A 20,193-nucleotide genomic window follows, 5' to 3' on the forward strand; every position below is an offset into this window, starting at 1 on the left:
CAGGAAATGCCTTCTGGGAACAGCTCACCACAGGGTCAAACTGAGGTGAAGAAGGAACTTATATGCCAAACACTGCACCTGTATTTCTGCTCATCCTTCTTTTCAGTTTACTTTTGGATGCCAATTTATTTGCTGAAAAATAAGTACCTTACAGAAAGTCACTGTATACCAGTGAAAAATTTATTGTAGGTGGCTATCTGACTATGTAGCAGATAAAAACAGTGAATATCAAACTAAATGGGAAATAGTGTTGTTCTCAGCTATTCTTTAGATTTCTAGAAGAACAGTGGGTAGACAAACACTTCAATTGAAAAATTGAAAAGTAAATACATTTCTGTGTTCAGGTTCTATGAATACAAGGTTTTAAATGCCTACAATATATAAAAACAACTACAGGAAAAGCAGGTTGTTCCACTTACTCTAAAACCTACCTTTGATAATATTGGCAGTGCCTCTGTCTCTTGCCAAGGGTGCCACCGTGTCACTGGGTCTCCAAACACATGCTTGCCTCCCCAAAGAGGATAATGCACCAGGGAACAGGCATTATCTCCACTGGATGTTGATCACTACCTGATTTCAGAGCTCCAGCTTTTTGACAACCACTCCTGACTGAAAATTCTCCAAAATATGTCTGCTATGAATGGCCCACACATTGTAGTGGCAGTTTTGTAGGAGACTGTGAGGTAGGGTGGAAATGTTTCTCTGAAACTCATTTGCACTGTTGGTTTAAGATTCTCACTGGTTGTGACAAGGTTAGCACTAATTCCATCTAAAATAATGTGGAAAGGTTTTCTTTGGAAATCTCAGCCATTGCATCGGTATAATTTCAAATTACAAACTTCATCTTCACTTTTAAAAAACCCCCAAAATATTATGAGGATAATGATTAGGACAGTAGGAAATCTAGGATCCAGGTCAACACTCACCCAGCTACTGTGAGTGACCCACAGCCATGCTTATGCCATCCACAGCCTGATCACTTGCTGTCACAGACACACCTCAGAGTCCTAATTCCAGTCCTTGGTACAGGGAACCTTTGCTCTTGTCCTGAATATTGGTATGGACTTTGGCCTTTGTTTTTATTTTCATGAGTTTTCAGAGATTATGTCAAAGACAGGTATAACTCCTATTTAAAAAAGTATAGAAGGCAGTGCCCAGGTTTTGATCATGGTCTTAGAGCACACCTGGATTTGATCTTCTGATTGCAATAGGATCATCTAGCATTTCCAGAGAAATGAGATAAGACCATGACTGTTTGGGAGATAGTAACACCACTTCCTGTATTTCATCCTATGAGGTTCTGTAAACAGCTTAAAAGATCTATTTTAGTAGGAATTTAAACCTGTGACAATTGATTTTTCCAGGGTATGCTATCTGCAAAACTGTGCAAACAAGTTAATGATCTTATTGCAGAAGTAGTTCCCACCTGTGCACTGAACATTGCAGCAAATTTGGTGGAGAATTGATAAAAAAGGGATACTATTTTTCTTCCTAAAAAGGGCCACTGGCTTGCCTGAAGGGCACTTGTTTTACCTAACAGAAAAATGTGCTTATAAAGTAGACATGAATGGCTGGTGTTGTGCATTCCAGTTAAACCCCTGGTGTGCTACCTTCTTTTCTGCTTCCAGGGAGATGTCCAAGGGCTGAGTGGGTACTGACATCCTGAGCATCCTGAACATCCCATACAGATGCTAGATGCTGGGCAATATGGGAAGCTCTGTGCTAGCTTCAGCCCCTGGAGCCATTGGTGAAACTCCTGCTTCCTTCCACGGCAGGGATATTCCCACCCAAAAGTCCCTGAAATCAGCAAGACTTTCATTGCATCACCTTTAGTGTCCTGGGAGGAGATTACAGACCTCTGAACTCAATGATCTTGCAAAACAACTTAAATGAGAAGGCTTTCATGTGGCACGACACCATTAGAATTTCATACTTTCAGTTATGCTAGAAGGAAATCCCTTCCAATAGCACCAACCTTGTCTGTCTTGGATGCCTCATTCACATTCAGTTATGTTTGCACTTGCAGGGGAAAATCCTTTCTGCCTTTTGGTCTGTCTCTACAGAGAGACATAAACACTCTGTCCTAAGGCTTATTTTGAGCAAATGTACTACCTTGCTTCTGAATTTAATTGTTACAACAAAATTTAGCAAGAGACTGTCAGGTTGATTGTTTCAGCAAAACATTGCCTTGGCCATGGCCTTGGCTCTGGTGTGAGAAGCAAGGAATATGTTTCCAGCCATCAGAAAGGGGAGGAAAGAAATAAGTCCAACTGAACTAAACACAACAGGAAACTGGGGCTGGCAGCTGGATGGCTTGGCCTCCATCCTGCAAAGAGTGTGGTGGAAATCAGTCCCAGTGAGCTTGCAGCTGGCACACAGAGGGTCAGTTTGACATGGTCACCAGAGCCCTTTTTATCCCATTTCATCTTAGGATTTATGAATGAAAATTCTTGGTTGCCCCTGAGGAATCACCAAGCCTGAAAGGACCATAACCCGAGGGGAGAGAACCAGGGAAAATTCAGGTCATGTTTTTTCATAGAGTGTTGTGGATTCATGCTCCCATCCAGCAGCCATCTCAGCCGCTGGTGAGTTTGATGCTGTAGGCTCCAGCCAAGATCCTCCATAATGGATCTCTTGTTAACTACGTCTGCTCTAACAGATGCTGCTCTGTGCTTTAGTCATATTTTGGAGCTGAATGTCTCTGCTCCCTGTTTTTCAGGCAAAGCCCATTCCTTTATTTCTCTCCTCCCAAGCTCCACAGGTTCCCCCTTCAACACCACTCCACAGGCCTACATGGTCCCATTGATTTTCCATAACCTTCCTCAGCAGCTGTAAGGGGTTTGTTTAAATGATAAACCTGCTGAGTAACTCAATCCTTCCAGGTTTTCAGGAAACAGCCATTTCCTGGTGGACTCTACTTCAGCATCCTACTTTTCAGCAAGTCCTTTGATGGCTTCCTCATTTCCAGGCCTGCAGAAAATCAAGCTTAGCAGCCCATTAGTTTCCTGTCTGTGGTTCAGCAAAGCTTAATTGCAAGGAGTTTCTCACCTTTACATTTAATCCATTATTTTTTTCTACAATTTTCCTTTTAGTTTATAATCCCTGAACATTTATTTTGCTTTCTTCCTTCGTTACTACTTCTTGGTGTCCAACTGATTCTTATGTAATTCTCTCTCGTCCAAACTCTCCTCCAAGAATGAGGTAAAAAGATTACCAACCAGCTCACGCCCAAGTTGACAGTGAGTCAGTGGGGTGACAGAGCTGTTTAACAGAGTGACTCGAGTCCTGATGTAGAAATGGCCTCATCTGCTGTTGGAAATGTTTTCCCATGAACACATTCATTTATTGCTCTGGGTTCTGCAAAAACACATTACAAAGAGGTATTTCCCGTACTGTAGAACTCATGGTGGAAAGGGAGCAGAGGGCATAAACCTAATACCCCTTACTGAAATGGAAAACTTAAATACTGAAGGCTAATTGCCTAGTTGTATATAACATGTGGCAGAGCCAGGCGTAATTTCTGCGTTCGGATTCTTGGCACAATATTTTATTAATCTGGCTGTATTTCCTCTTTCTTTTGATTATTCCTTGCATTTGTTGACTTTGTCCTGAGTGTCTGGACTAGAGGCAGACCAGAAGGTAAGGCACGGGGTGGCACAGTGTCTGGACTTCTGCATCGTATCATGTGGTAGCCTTGTGCTTTGGCACTGAGCTCCAGGAGAGGGGCAAGCACTGGGACTAGAACCACAGCTCTCCTCAGTGTGGTGCTTCACTGCTGACTGTGGGGGCAAATCCAGCCAGGAATGGGCTGGTCATGATTAGGGAAGAAGGAGGAGGGGGAGGAGGCAGAAGCCCACCCAGACCGGTGGTGGGATTGCAAAGGCTTAGGAGCTTATTGATGGACAATTCTTTGATGAATGACTGGATCTGCTTTGTTTTTCACTGTATGCTTGACTTGCAGACAGTGTTAACTAATGAAATTATAGGGTTTCTTACTAAAATCAAATGTATGTCACTGCTAGTTCATAGCAAACAACATGGCTTCATTGTAAATTTATACGCTGTGTAATTTTTTTTTCACTCTTAATGGAAAACACACTGTTTTGTTTGGACCATCTCCAGGCATTTCAGTTATGGAGTTACTCACTGAAGGTGAAGCATGTGGGAGGTTGCTTTAAGCAACATTACTAGTAAAGCCACTTACTCTGAATATTGGCCGCTCTTTTACTTTATTTGGATGAAGAGCAATATTTTCAAAAGTGTCTGAGCTACTTAGGAGTCCATGGCTTACACGAGAAAAATTTCACTGGCACATGTTGGACTGGATGTGATGTTTTTTCTTCAATGCTTATACCTTCAGATAGAAGTACAAGACACTGGAACAAAAGGTCCTTTTACTAGTGCAGTTTCTTTTAGTTCCTGAACCAGATTAACCTGGACTGGCACAAGCAATAGGAGACTAACATGGATACCTTGACACAAACTGAGTTGTGTCTCTTCTATCAAACTCAGTAAAATGAATGCAGTCACCTTTGTGCACATTTAAGGCAGTTGTGAAGAAAACTGTTTTTGAATTTTTTAAGAGCCAAATTACTCTAATAAAACTTGATGCTTCTTCAGCTATGCAAATGCTTTTTGAAAATGCTAGCCTTGCAAGTAAAAGAACAGAACACAGACATTAGGGAAAAAACAATGCTATAAAGGCTTCCTTTTATACCACTGTTCATTAGAACATGAGTAGAAAAAGCAAGAATTTGACTTTTGCAGAGATGACTTAGATGTTTTTTCTTTCACCACTGTCTGGTGCTCACTAATTAATAATTAAACAGTAATAATTAAATAATTAATAATTAATAAAATGTCTACCTCGGCTGTTACTGTACTGCAATAAACTTTTAAAATGTTACTCAAATGCTAGACAGAAAAAAACCTCCCACATTGTGCTTCTATGTGCAGGATACATGCATCCTTCTGGCAGTACCTGCTGTGGGATGGATTCTGCTGCTGTAGTGCAGCCTTTGGGGCAGGCAAAGCAAGCCAGAGTTGTTCCTCTGTGCAGTACACACTGCAGAGGCAGAGGGGCCAGCAGGCTGTCATTTTTAACACACCCCTGGAAGAAGCCTCTCACATTTTCAAAGCCATATATGTTATTTTTTTGGAGCTTACCCAGGAGGGCACAGGCCAGATACTGGCCACACAGCCACATCACAGACAAGAAACAGTGAGCCTCAAGAAATAAGAAGCCACAACTGATGACATCCAGACAGCTCATGATGAGGAGCAAAGGACTCACCAAGGACTCTGGGACCAGCTGGGGGTGGCCATGCAAATCAACAGCCCAGAAGGCTTCTAGAACATTCTATGAGAGACTCTCTCTCTCTCTCTCTCTCTCTCTCTCTCTCTCTCTCTATATATATATATACACACACACACACACACACACATATATATATATATATATATATATATACACACACATATATATATACATGCATATATATATATACACACACATATATATGTGTGTGTGTTTGTGTGTGTATGTGTCAGCCTCACATCAGGGTCTTCTGAAGCAGCCTTTTTATCCCCTTTTTATGTTTTGTTTTTCACCCTTGTTTGTGTCCTTTTATTTATTTAAAAAATATCTTCAGTTTTGGCACTTTAGTTGTACCCGTCCCTTCCTTGTTTCCCATGACCACACCACTGTTGAGCTCCCAGAACCAGAGTTTTCCTGCACGCGCTGAAGATCCCTCAGGGTGTTGGTGCCAGCCCATCTCCAGCCGGGTCAGAGATCACTGGTGGTTGGACGAGCGCTGCAACATTATTTCGCCTGTCCTTTTTGGCTTTTAAAGCATGATTTAGGGACAGTGCAGAGGATCCCATCCTGAGTTCATAGCGGAGCACTCTGATACCTCCTCCTTCTCAAGTCTCATCCCATACAAAATTTATATCCTTGCTCTCTGGGCTGGGTCTTGAATCTTTACAATCCATTTTATGGGTTCATTATAACCATATAGTCCTTCAATCCCAATTTAGTGGTGTTCTGCTGTATCTCTACAGAGATTCCACCTCTTTGTAAAGTGCTAGAGGCAGACAAGAGGGTAGTCCAGCTTGTCTCCATTTCCTATAACTCCTTTCAAACATTTTTTGATATGTCCCTCTTGCAACATGGCCCTGTGGCTCGTTTGTGGCTGCCTCACCTGGCCGGGCTGCTCTGGCACAGCTGCCCACCTGGGCTGATTTCACACCTCAGAGAAACAAGTGACCCCCCACTCCACAGCCCGTTTGGTCCCTGCTGCCCGCTACACCATGCAGCCATGGCAGGGGGGTGAGCAAAACCTCCCTGACTGCTTCCCCTTCCCTGAGCTCACAGGGGGCAGGGCAGGTTCAGAAGCTGGCAGCAGTTTTCAAGCACAGTGATCTTCCTACAGCAGCTAGGTTAGACATGGTTTGTTTGAAAAAGGAAGTTGTCATCCATGGATTGCAATTAAAAAAAGAAAAAAGTAGTTTCTCCTTTCAGTCTTGTTGTTTGTGCTTTCCCAGGATTTTGGAACTCTTACTTAGATTCAGGGTATGTTCTTGACTAAGAAAAAAAAAAAAAAAGTAATGCTGCCCACTGTTATCCAGTTTTCTGCACAGAAGTAAAAAATAGAAATAAAAAAGTATACCCTTCAAGTTTTCCCTGAAAGTTTTCCAGTCCTGCAAGTTTTCATGGAGTTTGGCTAAACAAAATAATTGCCTGTGTCACAATTGTGTTTTATGTGTGCCCTTAGAATAAGTCATTAAACACGTCTGGTGTTCTCAGACCAAAGGAGACCTCAAAACACAGACTGTGCATGTGACCAGCTGTCAAGTAAAGAGGTCTGACAGTCAAGGTCTCACACTTCCCACTCTGCTGTGCACTCTCTCTCTGGTAGATCAGGTGTGAATGCCTTGTGCTTTTAAGCATGTGGACTGAAAATCAGGTTTTCCACTTTATAGAAAATATGCAGGCTTTTTCAGGAGCACAAATAGGAATGTGCATATGTCTGAACAGCAGGAAAAAGGACAGATGATCTGGAGACTAAACAACAGCTCACCTCTAAGCATGTTCATGCAAAGATGTAGGAATGATGTTTCAAAAATGAAAGAAAGGTTGGTCACCTTTATCAAATTCTTAACCCCGTCCAGCTCAGGAAAGTCTGTTTTCCTGATGAGTCTCTTTAAGAAACACCACATGGGCAGCCAGCCTGCCCGAAGAACATTGCATTAGCTGTAGAGACATATCTATGATACTGACATTTGCCCTGACACAAACAAAATAATTGTCACTTGTTAGCATATATTTGTGGCTCAAAATCAGACCTCACTGTGATCAGACAGGAGAGGGGTATGGAAGGCAGTAGCAGCTGGACTAGCTCAAATCAGGCACATTTTTGAGTAACTCCCTTGAACTAAGGAGTGTTTACATATTTTGAAAAGCAGGATTGCAAAGAGACACTTGAGGACAAGAAGAATGTACAAACTTAAAAATCTGTCGCAGAATAAGCAACAAAATATCCAGATGTCATGAACTCTGGAAAGACAGAGAAATAGAGAAACCCCAACCTATATCAGTGATCCTTGAAGCATCCTTCAATCTTTTGAGTGGTAAACACCCTTTATATAAAAACAGTTTAATTTTGTACTCAGTGTGGGTGGTAAATGGGAAGGCTTCTACTTGTTTCAGTTGGCCTTTTGATCTCTTAATAAATTAGATACACCTAAACCAACAAAGTTTTTCATCAGAAACAAAAAAAGTAATGCCATGGAAGGGACATTATTCTTTCCTTTTGAACAAAAGCAACAACCAAGAATTCTTTCCTGAACTTGCCAGAAAGCCTTTGAAAGGCTTCTGCACAGAAGGTAGGGGAGTATCTTCTGCATTGTCTCTTCCTTCTCACAATTTTTCACTTCCTTTTTCTCTATATATTGTATTTATTTATTTCCCATTAAACATAGAATGGTTTTGGTTATAAAAGATCTTTAAGACCACTGACTATCAGTGTCAGGCCCAGCAGCAATCCATGCTCCTAAGTGCCACATCAACACATCTTTTAAATATCTCCAGGATTAGTGACACCCTTCAGGCATCATAGATAAAGATATTAAACCAAACTGGCCCCAAAACTGGGCCCTGGGGAACACCACTTGAGACAGGCTGCCTACTGACTTTAACTCCATTTCCACCTTGTCCTCCAGGGAATTACAAAGGAACTGCATCTGTGGTGTAAAATGCCTGGCTGTCACCTTGAATCTTGCCACAAAGATGGTTTAGGCTTTCTAGAGGAGGCACAGAGAAAGGCAACACAAATGAGGAACTGGAAGGACTCTGAAGGGTGGACAAAAATGTTCAGCAAGATGTTGGGCATGCAAAGACTGGAGGAGTGAGTAGCAGATCTGTAACCATGTGAAGTCTAAGCAGCTAAGGAGAGAAGGGCTTTGATTAACATGAAAGAGGCTGACTTGCATTTGCTCCTGCTGGGTCCAGCTCGTGAGAGGCAGTGCTGCCAACCCAGACACACCTATTCTGAAGGGGCACAAAAAGGCACAAAGCAGGAAGGGAGTGTTGGCCCAGGCGATGCAGGGAAGTGCACTGCGGGCTCTGGGCACTGTGATCTCAAATGTGCTCTGGATCTCTGCTCTCAGAGATCCAGCTCTGCGCGTCTCCTACTGTGCGCCGAGGCTGAGAGCTGCAACACTGCACGTGTTGTGTATTTATTGTTAACAGATAGCCATATAAACAGTCTGGCTTTCCCAGCAAATGGTGATCCAGGGCTCAAGCAGAAAATCCCAGAGGTATTGCAGTGCATTTTCATGAGACGTGATTTATTTTGGAATTGTATGTTTTGGCTTTCTGCTCATTATGTCCAGTAATCAAGCTCTATGCGGCTTCTTTACATTACACATGCCATGCTATGGAAAGCCCAGCACCAAGGCATTAGTCATGAATCACCAGGATCTGGGGAGATGAAAAAACTTGAACTCTTCTCATTTTTTATTTTTGTACGTAATAATGCTTAGAGTGATTAGGAACACCAACTTCTTTTTCTGTCATTTTGCTGAAGCAGACACTTGGCTCCCATCAGTGTGTAAGTGATTGGCTTCTCTAGCAAAAGGCAGGGGGCTAATGAACCCTTTACATAAATCCTCTTTTCTTCAAAATGTGAAATAGGATTTAGCAGAAAAATAGAGTCATAAAGACCTATACTCAAACAGCATTGCAAGAATAATTTTATTTCACTTCTGCCCTCTTCTTATGGCTATGCAGATCTATGTGTGCACACATCCATTTCTATACATAAGCCAACCAGATTTGGTTCAGTTAACCTTCTGTGGTTAAATCCAAACTGGGGACGCATTGTAGGACAAAAATGTCCATGCACCAAAAAAAAAAAAAAAAGGAAAGGAAGGTGAAGAGCAAAAGGAAAAGGAAGAAAGCAGAGGGAGGAAGGAGGGAATAGGAAGAGGGAAAAGAAGCAGTAAGTTTGTTTTCTCTGTGCAGGAAATGTTTTCTCTATAGCAACAAGATGAGGTCTGAGGTTAAAATAGTGCAAATATGGACTTCAAAGAAAGGAAGGTGGGCATATAAGAATCACAGTGTGGATTAAGTGATTTACTGGAAATGACCTGTCCCTTTGCTGCCCCTGTGTTTTAGCCCTATGCTATCTCCTGGAAGAGACAAGCCTGTGTCTTGTTACAGCTTTTGATTAATTCCCCTCCACATTCAAAAATACCAGCTCTCCCGAAAAAGGGTATTTCTTTCACGCTCCATATTACACATGCCAAATACTTTATTGTACTAGATACAACCTCTAAACATTTACAGTAAGTGCACTTAGTAACAAAATTGTTTTCCAAAGCTCATTGGCTCTCTCAATACTTTTGAATTACAAACATGGCTTTATTTAAACAGGAAAAATTAACAGATTCCTGAGTCTCCCACATACACTTCTGGTTATCAGAATTTTATCACAGGCAAAAGGGAACACTTCATGGAGGCTCTTGTTAAAATGCTGGCAGTTATCAGTGTGTTGATTTCCATGTACTGCAGAAGAGAGCAGCATAGTTTAACATCCATGTGCTCTGTGTTTTTCTTGTGGTTTTTTTAGTTTGTTTTGTGAGGTTTTTGTTGTAATTGTTTTGTTTTGGTTTGGCTGTTTTGTTTGTTTTCTTTAAACATAAACCTCTCTTTTGTCTTCTTGATAGATTTAGAAAAGAGAAGCTGGGTCAATAGCTTCTTAGAAAATCCTCTAAGAGAGGAAAATGGAAGGAAAGATAAGGGCACATTTTCTTAAGGAGCTGTGGCTGGACAGGTGTGGATGCCAGTAAAGCTAACTCTCTATTGGAAGTGGCCTTTCCAATAAAATGGAAAAGCCAAGCAATTTGTCTGAACAAATGAGATTGCAGTTGCAAATCCCCTCCTTACAGACATCAGAGTACAGCACAGACTCATGCCTCACAGCAAGAACTGGTTTGAAAGGACACGACAGGTACACTTGCAATAACAGGAAAGCCCTTAACAGGACCAGAAAAAGGAAAAGCCTGTATTTACCTCTGCAGTGAGTGGAAAAAATCTGCCAGTTTGCTAAGACTGACCTCTGCCAGCTACATCCAGTCTTGAAGTCAGAAGAGACAATGACAGGAACACCAGGGACGGGGTCATGCCTCCTGCACAGAGTGGGGACAATGCCCTAGAGAAATGCCTTTGCCCACTCTGCTTTGCATCACCTCGATTCACACAGACTGAAAGACAGGCCAGAGGTGTTTGCATCAAAGCCTCTTCATTGGTGGTCTTCTTTCTAATTCCACCTGGTAAGACCAATCTGCATGGTGGACTTTTATTTCTTTCACAGAAAAATCTGCATGTTTTTTGTCTGAGGATACCCACTGCAGACAGACCCACTGCAGCAGTGTCACAGACAGAAACCCTAGATGGCTTTACAGTAAAATATGGTATCTGATAGTATGCTACTGGAGCAACACAAAGGTCAGAAAAAGCTACAAAACCTGCTTCAGAAGCAGAGCCCACTTCAGTTTCCCCTGACACACTGCTCCTGGAATCCAGGCTGGCCATGGTTAAACCCCTGCCCACCACACCAGTACAGATCAAAAGATAGCCCATGCTGTGACCTGAAAAGTTTAATTTCAGTGCAATCCTATACTGGGACAAATTTATGTTGATATTCAGAAGTTACATAGCAGAGGAAGGAGAACTAAAACACTGGATGTAAGACATGTCCTTTACTCTTTGACATCCAAGTTACCCAGGTGTAGTTTGCCCCATGAAGATAGCAGGCCTGCCCTTTCCTTTTCACCGAGTGGCTTACTCCAAGCCTTTGCTGCATGATTGTTTAAATGCTGCTACAGCTGTGACTCTTTGGTAAAGGCAGAGTTAAAAAAAACAATGCAGCAACTATTTAAAAAAACTCCATTACTGGTGCACTATGGACATTACTGGTGCACTGATTTAGGAATCAGTGCAAAAGCCTTTTTTCGGTCTGCCCTCTCTTCTATCTGCTCAGCTTTTAGTATGCTTAGCTTTTCTGCTCAGACAGAAGCCAGCCTCAAGCTGCCAAGGGATCCCAGAAAACTCAGAACAAAAAAAAGGTGCTGACAAGAAAATCAATGTGTCAAACATACATAGAATATATTTTCAATCTTTTATAGAAAAAATTGTGCTTTTTCTGACCGATGGGTTACCTAGCTTCTGTATATATCACAGCAACAGGGAATTAAAATTCAAAGGCCATCTTTTTAATTAGTTTTCAGATTTATACTGCCACTGAAAATACATGAAGTAGAAAAACACATTTTCCTTGATCTGCATATTCCTTTTATTACACAACTTCCCACCACTACAATTGCTGACATGAACACCATTACATTTGAACTTCAAGAGGATTTACTTGGACCAGAAGCAATCAGCAACAAAAGAATTTTAATGACTGTGGGAGGATCGTTGGTATTTTAAGAAGTCTTCTAAAACCTTTTGAAGAATTTGAGATAAGTAAAAATAAGTGGGGCAATCTTTTTCCCTAAGTACTTTGCACCATGTTTTCACATGGCAGAAGTGAGCTCTACAACTGCACAATGTGGCTGGAAAAACTGAATAGAAGATCAAAACTTAAAAAAATTCTGAGATGACAACAAATGGCTGGGAACCATTCTAAGGAACACAGGAAATGGGTCCTTCCATTCCAGGCTCTGATTTTTATTCTTTTTGCTCACTGGAGCTTTAATTTCATTAGCTTGCAAAGAACTACTCAATTCACAGATCAGATTTCTTAAGGATATAGGAACAACATGTCAACAACACAAAGCACTAATCAAATTGTTATACAGCAGCCATAGGCTCGGTGAGCTCCTCTAGCAGAATTGTACAAGCAATATTCCTCCTGCTGCATTTGATCTGAAACATCACACTTCACCTTTTAGAAGAAAAGCCACCTGCTGTCAGACATGCTCCTGGATTAATCTACCTGACAACGGAATTTAACTGCTGCTAAGAGTTCAAAAGGTTCACCTTCTTGAATTGTTGAGTGACTCCTTGGGTTGAACTATGTACCTGGACAGTAACTGCCCTCTGTCACAATCACAGTGACGACAGAAAACCTCCCTGGGCATCTGTCTTCACAAGAGGCCTTTGGATCCACCCATGTTCAAACAACCACACCCCTCCTGTTTTCAAGTTATTCACCCATGGCTTCTCAAAACCCACCAGACTTCCAGCAGGTTAAACTAGGGTGAATGATTTGCTGCTATTTTGTAACATCATCCTCCCACCCTATCCAGATGAGATTCAATAAAAGCATGCAAATAGCAGTGAAAAGAACACTTGGAAAGGACAACCCTCAGCTCAAAAACCTCCAAACCTTAGCCTAAAGTGTCTATGATCTTCTACTTTCGTGGGGATGTTAGGGACAGGAAAAAATGCTCTTGCTGGATCCAAGGAAGAAAGGAACTCCAAGCACTCTTGAGAAAAAGAATTTTTTTTTTTTACTCAGATATCTGTCTTTGGAGGCAGTCTTACTCTCTCCTTTCTTCTGCTTACCTGCACTAGTTCAAGTATCAAGCAGGCACTAAGGAAAAAATATGAGTGGATTAGCAAGCAGATGCTTTCAAATGAAAAAGTTAATGCAGCCTGCTTTTCTGTTTCTCAGTACAGTTCTGCAAATAAAACCAAATCCATCTGTACATTCACTTGCTCTCAAATACAGTCAGAAAAAAGACTGGTTTTGTTCAAAGCCAGTGGATATATTCAAAACTTTGGTCAACTGGCAGACAATGTAATGTTTGTTCTCTCTGCCTACTCCACCTTCCACAGTGTCCACAAAAAACTAGCTTGACTGTTCAGGTGGATTTCAGTTTTACTGAAAGCAGTGTCATAACTCTCACTTCATTCCGTGGAGGCAGGATTTGTTCACTTGTTTCTCTTCCCTCTCTAAGCAAGGAACTGCCTATTCCAAGCAATTTTTTGCTTGGAAGCACAAAATCCAAGCATCTCCTCAAAGCAAGAAATGCTGAAAACACTGGATTTTGCTGAGCTGACCCTCCACCCTCCATTTTTTCCCTGCCCAAATGGGAGAATATCATCCCTTAAGTTACATTCCAGTATGGTACAATGAAGGATATATATCTCTGGGTTTTTTTGTTTTGTTTTGAAGGGTTATTTTTTTGTGAGTGTGGTCTTTTTTCCCTTGGATTTTTTGTTGGTTTTTTGTTTGTTTATTGTTTGTTTTTGTTTGTTTGTTTGTTTGTTCCCCCCCCTTTTTTTTTCTTTTCGTTATAGAGACAAATTACAATGACGAGAACAGCACCAGGAATTTACTGTTGATATATTTTACATTGTTAGGATAACACAGAGTTTCCTGGAAAGAGGTCCCAAGATTTTTATCAGCAAGATCCCACCTTTGCTCACATGTATCCCTCTTGATGAGTTTTGTTTACTATCAGTGATTCTTGGTAACTGATATTCACATGAGTGACATTTCTCTTCAAAACAGTCTCATATGGAAAAAACACACCTGTTAGCTTAGGTATTTATAACAGTGTACATGTGTGGCTATTATCTGTAATATGGTCTAGTCATTTGCATTGGATGACTATCTTATAAAGTGTTGACTTCACAACATAAAATTGTGCCATGGTTCTTAGTAGCCCACTGCTTCTGAAATGAAGGAGGCATCATTTGAATGGTACCCTACAATATTTCTCAGTGCAAAAATGCAGAAGGTGTTTTGTTTTCAATTATAAGAAAGGTTCCATAAAAACATACCTTTTCTTTTTTGCCATTAAAAATGCATATGCTTTTTGCCATGAACAAGAAAAGCATTCCAAGAATATGCCATAAATACAATTTTTCTCATCTACCAACCTGACTGTAGCCCTTTAAGAGCCTTAGGGATGTGTCCTACTTTAAGAACTTACCCATAAAAAACTTGGTACCCCTCACATGTTACAAATTTCATACTGTACTTCAAAGAAGAACCTTATATACATTGTGACTAATGTACTGTTTATTTCATAATCTAAACAAACACTGGAATACAGTCTATGTTTTTCTACTTTCTGGCAGACTTTACAAAGAGATTTTTTTTTTCATAATTAAAACAATCTGCATACACACAGAACATGCATTCTCTAACACCAGTAATGAAGGTAAGAAGAGTCAGTTTCCCTCATCTTCCTGTTGCCTGTGTTAGAAAAAAATACTTTTCTTTTTACTGTAGTTATGACAGTGTGGCTAAGGATACAAAGACTAGAGCACAGTTTTACTCCCTGCACAGAAAATGTTCATCACAAGCATGCTGATGGTGATACATATTACATGTCTATTAAATGATAGGCATATTTTTATCCCCTTTACTCCCTTTTTAAAAATACTAAGTGGCTACATGTAAATGCAGTGAAGCAGGTATAAGCTTAATTAATCAGAGTTGATTCAGACTGGCACCAAGATGCAGCAAAGTCCAACAAAGTCTCAGCAAGGCTTTTGCGGGTCACTGATGGCCTCTTCTGCAAAGCAACTACTTTCTACTTTTTCAAAGCAGAAATCAAAGGCTTTGCAGCATGGCCAATCCTGTGGACAGGGCAATCTGCGCTGGTTTGCCAGGCCCCCTGGAAAAGATGCACTTGTAGTCCATTAGTGTTTGAGAAAACGTGAGTGGGTTACCTTCCCTGGGGCCACGCCTGCTGCTCTGTGTGGGCCAGGGGCAGGCCGTGGTGTCACACCACGGAGTGGTCGTTGCTGTGGACGCCAGCCAGGATGGTGTGGTTCAGGGAGGAGGCCGAGCGGTCCGAGCCTTCGGTGGGGCCATTGGCGCTCTCGCTGCGCTGGCAGCACAGGATCTGCTTGAACGTCGCGCTCATCTCCTTGTCCCGGTAGGAGTAGATGATGGGGTTCATGGCAGAGTTGAACTCTGCCAGGAGCAGGAAGAATTTTTCATAGGCCAGGACATTGCACTGGGGACAGCAAACGTCGAGGAGCAGCAAGACTAATCCTGGGGTCCAGCAGATTATGAAAGCACCTAGAAAGAGAAAGAATGGACAAAACACAAAGTCTACAAATATACTAATACACTATTACTTGTCAAAATTCACAAGAACCATCCAGACAGAAGCAGCAATGGTTAATTTTCTCTTTCAGGACCATTGTTCCCACACTCTCTTTTCACTGACCCAATGAGAGGGATGCCTTTCAAAGATCTGTAAATGGTTATGGGCAGCACATCAAAAGAGCAAGACACACCCCCAAACCCCAGTCCCAGCCCCCCACCATCTGAAACTCTGCTTAGCAAATACATTTACATTTAAAGTTGATAATAAGGAACATTTTTTCCCTTCAGCTAGAGACCTCTGACTAATCAATCTCTCAATCAGAAGAAATAATACTGCAATTTACTTCTCAAACTTATAACAACAAAGAAAACCTTTCTGTGAGTGCTGAAAAAGAAAAAGAGAAAGAAAAAGAAAAAGAGTGGTGCAGGCAGCAATTCTCAAGAAAAAGAAAGCCTGGTTCTTGTTAACCCATTTCAGCCCCATTATGTAATGGCAAGTCCTAAACACACATCCTTCTTGCACTGAAATGCCATCCTTCAACGGATCTACTTCTTTTCTTATGGGTCTATTCAATCAAAATTCAGAGGCTCATCAGGCTTCAATAGTGTCAAAGCCACAGAGTCTTACCCAGATTAAAATGCTTCCCCCCTCCTTTCTCTGTTTTCCAAAGCTCTGAGGAGAACAAAGCCCAGAACAAAATTCAGAGCTCAATGCAGAAATTAAGTCAAATGCTTTGTACTTTACTGGGAGTACTGAATTAAAGGAAGATTGTAACTCCTTGCAGGAGTTACAGGAGGTTAGAGAGACTTTAAATATAAGCTCTGCTGGGGAAGCCCTTACACACCAGTCATGTCAGAACAAAGACAGGGCTCCTGAGATTTTCCAGGCTGCTTTACTGAGGTGGAAACCAAAGTCTTATCAACACTGAGCAGGATTAGCACGGGTAGCAGCAATAAGGACTTCCCAGCACTACGCTGAGAGCGCTGTTTTCAAACTGGTTCTCCCGTCACTGTGGTATTTATTTGTTTATATACTGCTCCCTTTTTTATTACAGTGATGGCCTCTTGCAGTACTAGCACCTAAGTCAATTCCCACACCTAGGCAGACTTTGCCATGCCTGCCAAGAAGGTGCCAGCAATTTCCAGCTTGGGCAGTGACAACTGTAAACTGTGCAGTTTGGACAGCAAACCCAGGTAGATCGAATAGAAGAAGATTTTCCAAAGGGTCTGCAAGCCTGCAATATATGCCAGGGGACAGACACTGATTACCAGCCAGAAAACCACATACACAGGCTTTTTACACGCCAAAAAGCATCCCTAAACTGAGGTTGCTTGCAACTAATGGTGCCATTCAATGCCTATCGCTTTGCTGACCAACAAAGCTCATCAATGGAAAGAAGCTGGGGGATGAATTGCCAGCTGCCAGGTCAAAGCATTGAGCTCTTTCACCAAATGACTTTGTTAGGGTCCCTGGCAGCAATTTGACAGCATGGGGATGAAACTCTCCCAGTCTGAGGTGGCATCAAACACATGAACCCGCTTCATAGCTTTTGTCTTTTTGCAGCTCTTTTGGATTCCAGCAGTCCTAGAAAAGAGTACTTGAAACCCATGCAAAGGACTAGAGGCTTTTGTCCCTTCCTTTTGCCCGTTGCCATAAGAGTAGAAAACTGCATTTCTTTATTTGCAGCATTGTCCATGCTGATAGAATTTGCCCTGCACAGAAAAGCTCTGCTGAGCTGCTTTTTGCAGAAACAAAGTCATTAATTCAAATTCAACAAGTCACTGTTGAACTTGTGCATGTTGTGTTCAGCCTCCTAGCTAGTAAGGCAGCAGTGCACTTTGTTTTAGTTTAAGCATGTATTTTCTTCACTACAGGCTGCCTTGGGAGAACAACATCAGAGATGGGAACACTGCAAGTCATAGGATCTACAGTGAAGGACAAAAGACAATGACAGCATCCTCACCAGGCCTGTAGCAGGAAAGTCCAATGTGGAAACAATGGAACTAGCAGGAAAGCTCTCATAGCATTGTTCAAAGTTGCAATTGAAGGCTTCCAATTTTCCATTTTTTTTTTAATCTGTTGCTAAAGAATAACAGAACGCTCTGTTGGCATAATTTTTGATATGTTAGAAACAGCAACAAAAAGCTCTATGGTGAGGCAGATAGGAATTTGCTCCTGAGAAAGTCCCAAAGTCATCCAGAAAAATCCACATGCACTGCACTGCACTGCACTGAACACTTGTCTCAGATGGAGCTCCTGAGCCTCTCTGGGCTCCTCAGTATCTCAGACAGGTCTGATAACCTATGTGCTGAGGCTTGCTTGGCTGCACTCAAGAAAAAGTGGACTGTGGTTGACAACCAACTACTTGCTCTGTGCAGCTCAGGCTACACTGAAAAATGATAAAAACAAAAGTTGTGTTCCCACCCAGCTCTGGAAGGAAGTCACCATTGTGCAAGTTGTCACTCTTCTGCTCCTAGCAAAACATCCCCCCATGCTAATGGCTCTGGCAACTTATTAAGTGCTTGTAAATGGTGACACAAAAATGCCTCAGCTTTGCTTTATTTAACTGTTGGTACACTGGAAAATACGGAGAAGCATCACTCAGGTAAGGATGTGTTTGAATTAGGTACAGAGGAAAACATACATGTCAGGCTCTTAATACTTCAGATTTAGGAAACTTCATCTGGTTAAACATGGAATTCTTTTTCTGCATGAAAAAGGAAAACAAGGATTGATTTTTTTTCCCCCTCTTACTTAGAATATTTGTTGAAGTAAGCTGGAAGTGAAATTAAATTCTTCCCCTCCCAGAAATCTGTTGTGAATTGACTTCACCAAGAATGAAGATCTAAAAATACCACATTTAATAAAACAGAGACATCCAAAAGCTTCCTGCTGCCATATACTGGAAAGCCTTAATCATACACCAAAATATTGATGTTTTTCTGCTCAGAATCAGAACTAAGAGCAGTCTAAAGTACAGTATTAGTAATTTCCAGGTGCATCTTAACATTTTACAAACTTTTACAAACCCTAAATTACAATAACATACAAAGAAGATCTGTTGCATTCAGTTACTTGAACCTTTGTGGATATGCCAGAGTTGTACCAAATTTATGTCTTTGGCACTAGGAGAGCCCAACACACTTGAAAAAACGTGCAGACTTTATGTCTTTGGGTGGCTGAAGAGCCCTGGACAGAGAGCACCTTGGGATATTACCTCCAGCCCTGGCAGTCCTTCAAAGGTGATGGCACTGCAAGAAGCTAAATGAGCTCTTCAGTTGAAGCAGAAGAACGTTCCCATGGAGCATGGCCAAGGTCTGTCCTGTGGGTCAGGCCACAGAGGGCTGGGTGAAGAAGGAATGCCAATCAGGCTGAATGCCCATCAGGGGTGAATGGCTAGCCATTAGACAGGAAAACTTGAGGGAACCAGAAAAATAGCACATCTTAAAAGAGTGAAGGATCCCTATGGACTGAGAAGCATGTTTTACAGCAGGAATGAGTTACAAAAAAGCACTTATGACCTAATCTAATTTTCTGCTGAGGTGTGATACCTCTCGTCACAATAAGAAATGAAACTCTGACTCTTTGTGCATTGTCTGTCTTGCAGAGCTGTGGTAGAAGTCCACTGGAGGCTTTCCAGTGTCCGTGATATGACTACATCTCATCTGTCTCGAGCCTTTGTCTGGTGCATCAGTGCAGATTATGTTTCCATGGTAGCTGGATGTTGGAAACCCTTGGGTAAATGAGACAAGGCCTCATAGCTAGGTTTGATTGCAAGAGACTAAAAACTATTGTAGGCAGTAGGCATATGAAACCAGCCATGATAAATCACACAAAAATCAGTGAGAGCAAGAACAAAAGAGAAAACAACTCCAAAAACCAGCAGCAGAAAAGAAATAAACTACACAAGAATAAACACTGATGAGCTAGTCACTCATTACTAGGATACCAGACTGGATGGCTACTCATGAAGCTTCTTGTGTTAGCAGGCAAAGTGTTTCCTAAGCAGCACTCTTTTTTGTTTTTTGTTTTTTTTTGTCTTTTGCCTTGGAGAGTCTATGTCTGTGTTTATTCTGTGAACATTTGTTTTCCTCTAACTCAAAAAAGCAAAATAAAAGAAGCACTTCTGCTTCTGCCAAGTCATACACTGCTGTCCTTCAGAGGCTCCAGAGGGATGTAGCTCTTGTCAATGCGCACCTATTCTGAAACACCCTTCTTCTCTGCCTTAACCACACTGTGTCCCTTTCATGTGCTCTCTTCTATTCATCTTGTGTGTTAACCCTGATATCTGGCATGGGCTCACACTCAGCCTGCAAATTCCTCAGTCTGTGTGGAGAGGAAAAATACTGAAAGGGCCTCTTTTAGGGAGTGAGAGAAGAAAAAAAATCTCTCCTGTATTTGCAGTTTTTTAAGGATTACAGGAATAGGATAAAGAACTAGCATATCAAAGACAGAAAAGCAAAAAAGATCCATTCCAGCTGAACTGCAGGAACATTTATAATCTGCTGCTGTTGCCCTTCTACTCTTGTCCATCTGCTGTCCTCTCCAAATCCCCTCCTGCCCTCAGAGTGGTACTTGTGGCAGGCAGCTGCACCCCCTCTTCCTCTGGGACAA

The 20,193-nt window shown here is 41.7% G+C and overlaps 1 protein-coding gene across 2 annotated transcripts in view; it reads right to left on the minus strand.

Annotated features, from left to right (window-relative positions):
• Window positions 1-9,794: 9,794 nt before the first annotated feature.
• The window catches only part of LPAR1 (lysophosphatidic acid receptor 1), a 72,808-nt gene continuing 62,409 nt past the window's right edge, over window positions 9,795-20,193 (minus strand). For both annotated transcript variants that reach the window (XM_054652720.2, XM_077171522.1), the window contains exon 4: window positions 9,795-15,548. In XM_054652720.2, the coding sequence (XP_054508695.1) occupies window positions 15,247-15,548 (302 nt within the window). In that variant the 3' untranslated portion in view covers window positions 9,795-15,246. The remainder of the gene's footprint in view (window positions 15,549-20,193) is intronic.

Source organism: Agelaius phoeniceus, chromosome Z (genome assembly GCF_051311805.1).
Source record: "Agelaius phoeniceus isolate bAgePho1 chromosome Z, bAgePho1.hap1, whole genome shotgun sequence".
NCBI lineage: Eukaryota > Metazoa > Chordata > Aves > Passeriformes > Icteridae > Agelaius > Agelaius phoeniceus.